Source organism: Erigeron canadensis, chromosome 6 (genome assembly GCF_010389155.1).
Source record: "Erigeron canadensis isolate Cc75 chromosome 6, C_canadensis_v1, whole genome shotgun sequence".
NCBI lineage: Eukaryota > Viridiplantae > Streptophyta > Magnoliopsida > Asterales > Asteraceae > Erigeron > Erigeron canadensis.
Window position 1 is genome coordinate 20,068,692 of NC_057766.1, and position 5,434 is coordinate 20,074,125.

Consider the following 5,434-nt stretch of genomic DNA (forward strand, 5'->3'; position numbering starts at 1 on the left):
TATAGACTTATGGCCAAAGTAACATTCTATATTTGGCGTTTGATTAATTTATTTGGTCTTACGTATTTGTTTCTTACTTAGCTAGATCAGTTTTGACCTTTCTATTTTGCGTGAGCGATATTCTCTACAAAATTCTCTATTTAAACTAGATTACATTTAGGCGAATGGAGGTCATTATATATTTATATGAGCCCCATTTTACAAAGATAAAGAATTTTTAATAAACTGTCGCATGTTTAAGACTCAAAATTTCTACTGCAACTTGTGCTTTGTTTGTCCAAAGACGAAGAGACCAAGGCTGGCAGAAGCAAATTCAAGTAGTATAGATTAAATAAACTGTGCTTTGAATATCCACCGGGGTACAGAGAGCACACGGCAAACTCAAGTACTAAGTAACGCACAAGGTGAAAGTCCAAGTATATTCTCTAAGTGCTGTAGGTACATCCCTAATATTTCTCCCTATATCATACATAGTCTTTACAACGATATACGCCAAAGTGCCAAACTTAATAAACTGCTGGTAAAGACCCAATACGATAAAGCTTGAGAAAAGATTAAATTGCAAAACAACATTTTGAATGAATCAGGGTGATCTAGAGTACATAAATTTATTTGCTCCAATCAAATTCTGATTCAAGGCACGAGCCTTGATTACGGTGATATGAAAGGGGATAACAAACGTCTGCAAAATTAATTCTACCCTAAAAGTTTTAAGCATAAGACAATAGATTAATGCTATAATCATTTCAAAAATAGAATTGTCTGAAATTAAGTATACTTGGAGATGCTAAGCGAGCAAAACCTGCAACAAGTACAACACTGTTATTTCTGATAGTGCTTGGCTTCATATGGATTCTCTATTCCCGTAAGAAAGATGTTATATTATAATCCAGCCTTCTTCTCTAGTTTTTGAATTTGATTGAGGAAGATCCATGTCATCTGTGTAAGCAGATATTCACGAATCAGAAACATGAAAAGTGAGAAAGACTACAATCACTTAGAGGTAACAGTTTATGTACAGGGCTTTGTGTGTACAACTGTACATACAAACATATATATTGAATTATCAATAATATCTAGTGTCCTAGTTGATTAGTCACTAAGCAGTGAATTGTGCATATTCAAATGTAAAAATAGATATCCTTGCATGTATCCGTATGCTCACATATGAATATGCAATGCTTGCAGCTATGATACACTAATTAGTATTTTTCTTCCTGCTTGAAATTATAATTTCATTACTTCAAGATGAATAAGAATGTTGTTTGTAATTTACTCTAAGAATGCAAATTATTAAGTGACAATGGCATATAGGTGTAAACAGACCAAGATCACACAATTACTTGTAATCTTTTGTCAATGACCATGCCGTAGACAATTAGGGCACACATCAGCAATCATTTTGTACTTAAGCGATGAACTTGTTTGTATGATTCTTATTCAGAAATTTTCATTGTGTCTTTTTGTTCCTTACATATATACAGAGTACTTTTTGTGGGTCATCTGCCTTTCTTTAGATAGGCCACTATATTTTCTAATAATCTTTACAAAATAAGGATTATGAAGAAAATCTGTTTGAGCTTAAACATCCTTTTCATCTCTTTATCTAGAAACCTGGCAAAACCGCCGGGTCAGATCGGGTCGGATAACAGGTCGGATACGGGTTCGGGTCAAAACGAGCTCTTCTAGAAACGGGTCATTTTGGGTTCGGGTCAAATTGGGTTGGGTTGAAATGGGCTAAGGTCGATACAGGGTTGACTTTTATTTTTTGCCCATAATACATAAACAAGTAATAGATATAGCTACTATGTATCGTATAACATTTAGTATATAGTTGTACTTTATATTATAAATGTCATTATATTACAGTTTTTAAAATACTACAGTACTATAAAACATAGCTAAAAAATAGATATATAAATTTTGAAAATAAAAATAATTTGGATTGATATGTGTTCACATATACATTTATCTATGATTATTATAACTAAAAATAAAAACATAATAATATCCTACAAATCATGAATTGAACTAAAATTAACCTCATTAATAATGAGGTAATAAGAATTATCAATTATATAAACTCCAAATAAAAAGCAGTTGGAAAATAAGATAAAAGGACCCACCCAAATTCAATGTACTATGTTTTTCTCCACCTTTCCCTGCACATCATAATTGCCTAAATGGAACCAACCATCTTCCACTCCCACCCAAATTAACCCAGGGATTAAATTTCCAGTTTCAAGTTCCGCACATTTAGACCGGCTTGTGAAGTTCATGTAACCCAAAAAACCCCCCCAAATTCCACAAAATCATGCGCAGTATAGCCCAATTTCATCCCAACTGATTGATTTAGCCAGCACTAATCTAGATGATGTGAACCACAGAAAACGGTATCTGCTTACTGTGTGTTCATGTGTTAGCATGGCGAGTGCGGCTAGAAGTGTGTATGTGTGTGTGTGTGTGCGTGTGTGTATGTGTGAGAGAGAGAGAGAGAGATAGAAAGAATACCATGACATGAGGGGCAATCCTAACACAATATACAGGGAATCCTGTGTAGAATTTGAAAGGTCCACCAGCCTTGAGGGTTTTCATAGCACAATCCAAAGATCCAGTGTAAGGGTATTTCCCTTCTGCATTGGGCTGCATCTTCTGGATTTGGGTTTTAACATAATCAAAAGGCAAACTGCAGGCTGCAGCAAAGAACCCTGATACCGAACTTGCCCCTGCAAAAGAGCAACAAAACAAAAAAAAAAATGATTATCACGACTAGAGTCAATGAATGTCCAGATATAGAGCAGAGAGTAGCAACTACCATGTGACTTTTGTGTCTGTGTGTGTGTGTGTGTCTATATAGCAACCAGTGAATTACTAGTAAGCTTTTTTTTGAGCATATAGGATATAAGATTGGAAACAAACTTGTAGCCATTCAATGCATATTGACAGATTGGAAATGAAGCTAAAAACAATGTGTTAGTTATAGTTTAACTTGAAACTTACCCAGAATTGTAGCAGCTTCACCAAAACCCAGATTATCCTTGAAAAACTCGACACTCTGATCATAAGAGGCAAGCATTCCCATGTTCAATGCCATTGCTCTTACAACGGTTGGGCCAGCACCTTTCCATAGAGCCAATACCCCTTCATCTGCGGTGATCCTATACAAAGCATGGAATGCATTTGTGTAGTTACGCCTTTGGGCAAGGGGCAGGGTGGCATCAGCCTGCATACGAATCAGTGCCAGATCAGCTGGGCTCCCCACACATGCTCCAATTGCTCCAGCTGTCAACCCACACAAAGCTTTCTGATATAAAGGAAGAGGCTTTCCCTCATTTGCTTCAAGTGCCTTGTTCGTCAAAATCCTATCAAATTACGGGAAACATAAAAAATCAAACTAACAGGAGTCATAATGATCTAATGACCAATAGAGGCTGATTTTTTGGGTAGACACACAAGCCAAAATTTAATATGGCATCTAGGCATTGTGCATAAAAAGTCTATATAACAAAAAATTGTTACCTGAATGTACCAAGTCTGGCAGTGGTGTAAGTGGCTTGCCTTAAAAGCCCAGCAGAGAGACCCTGTCGAAAAAATAACAGTCAGAAATATACAATGCGTATAATGAGTGGAACAGGGCCATCCACATGACAAAAAATATATACTATGACCGTGGATAGATGGTTTGTTACTTGTAAAGATGCATCCTAAAGTATAGTTATAATATAACTAGACTACTTTCTTCTTAAAATCAAAAATAACAGGACACTACAACAGCTACCAATATCTTCCACATTCATAGCAAATTATGTTCTTATAACAAAAAATACCACAATCGGACATAAACACTATAGAATTTAATCAAAGTGTTACAAATATAAGAAATAATGTTAAAGAACTAAAAAAACTATAAATTGTAAAGTTGTAAAAGCTAGCCACATACTACTATCGTGTCAATAGTCATAAAACAATAAAACAAGATTGTTAATGTATATTTACACATACGATGCACAGGTACAACAAATATTCCAACATAAGAAAACAAAAAATGTTAAACATCCAATACATTATGTAACAAATATAAGTTATACAACAGAAGTAAGGCACATGTTCACACTTCACAGATCCATTCATGTTTCCAACAAACGACGTTATGTGCCATCTGTTACAAAATATACCATATGTCGCATTTTTCAAATTTATCAAATCGAGTCACTGTATATACTGAATTACAGTACAACCGGGGAGCAATGTGACAGCATTCACACATAGAGAGATAACAATATGCCATTATATCTTACAATTAAAATCCCGGAACTTAATGGAGTAGCAACGTATACGATTAGTAAAACAAACCTTGTAAAAAGCTCCAACACCATCATTCTTGAGCATATTCTTCGTCACCGATGCGGCAGAACCTTGCCCCAGTTGGATTCTCACCTATGATTCATCATTGAATAACACCAACTTAGCATACAATTAATTACTTTAAAAAATCACAATTATCCCTAAAGCCTCCAACTTTGAAATACTAACATATATTACAACTTACAAAAAAATAAAAAAATTACAACACTTAAAAGACAAAGGATAAGACTTTAAACACCAATCAAGTAGAACTAACATATACTTGACAAAATAATAACAATAATAATATAAGTAAAAGAAACCCATTTGATCCAAAGTATAATATAATAATTTTAAGCTAAATACAATTGTAACAAATCCAATATGATTATATAAAAATAAATAAACTAGATCTGAAACTAAAGAATTTATATCCACTAAACAAACAGATACACAAATGCATAAACAGCTAAAAAAATGCATCTCATTTTAATTACAATTCAAGATCTAAAACCCTAAATAATTACAGTCAGTAAAGTAGTAAAGAGTGACAATTTTTTTTAACCTTAATCATATCAATAGGCTGGATGACACAAGTAGCAAGCATACCGGAGGCACCGCCGTTAACAAAGGGTTTCACGGTGGGCCATACTCCGGCGACGACTGGCTTTGCTTTCTCCTCTCCCATTTTCTGTTTTTAATTTTTTAGATAAATTTTGGGGGAAGTTGGAAGAGAGAGAGAGAGAGAGTGAGGCGAAAGAAAGATATCAAAAGGGTTTGAGATTCAGGGCAGCTGGTTGGTAAATATAGATACAATCAATACAATTCATGTGAAATACATTTTAAAAAAATAATAATAATTTTTACGTAAATTTGGGTTTTAGAGCCTATCTATATCACAGAAAAATCTCTATATCGAAAATATTTTACTAGAACTAAAATGCTAATCTATTACTCATTACTTATGTTTATATTATTTACTAGGTTTTTGACCCGCCTGTATAAAAAACTATATAATACACTTTATATATGAAGAAACGATAGTGAACATACTCCCTCCGTCCCATTTTAGTTGTCATGTTGACTAACT

The 5,434-nt window shown here is 34.1% G+C and overlaps 1 protein-coding gene across 1 annotated transcript; it reads right to left on the reverse strand.

Annotated features, from left to right (window-relative positions):
* Positions 1–554: 554 nt before the first annotated feature.
* Positions 555–5,114, reverse strand: LOC122603393 (mitochondrial dicarboxylate/tricarboxylate transporter DTC). The gene is made up of 6 exons (XM_043776080.1): positions 4,910–5,114; positions 4,354–4,437; positions 3,520–3,581; positions 3,001–3,362; positions 2,512–2,726; positions 555–939 (listed from the first exon to the last, which is right to left on the reverse strand). Exons 1-6 carry the CDS (start codon positions 5,030–5,032, stop codon positions 883–885), a joined length of 903 nt encoding a protein of 300 aa, XP_043632015.1. The 5' UTR covers positions 5,033–5,114; the 3' UTR covers positions 555–882.
* Between the last annotated feature and the right edge of the window lie 320 nt (positions 5,115–5,434).

Bases quoted from the DNA above. Each gene is read 5' to 3' on its own strand.
- LOC122603393 (XM_043776080.1), bottom strand. From the start codon at position 5,032: ATGGGAGAGGAGAAAGCAAAGCCAGTCGTCGCCGGAGTATGGCCCACC. The intron at 2,727-3,000 runs GTAAGTTTCAAG...GCTCTTTTGCAG, and splicing joins TGAAGCTGCTACAATTCTGG to GGGCAAGTTCGGTATCAGGG. The intron at 940-2,511 runs GTATTCTTTCTA...CTGCTTACACAG, and splicing joins GGATTGCCCCTCATGTCATG to ATGACATGGATCTTCCTCAA.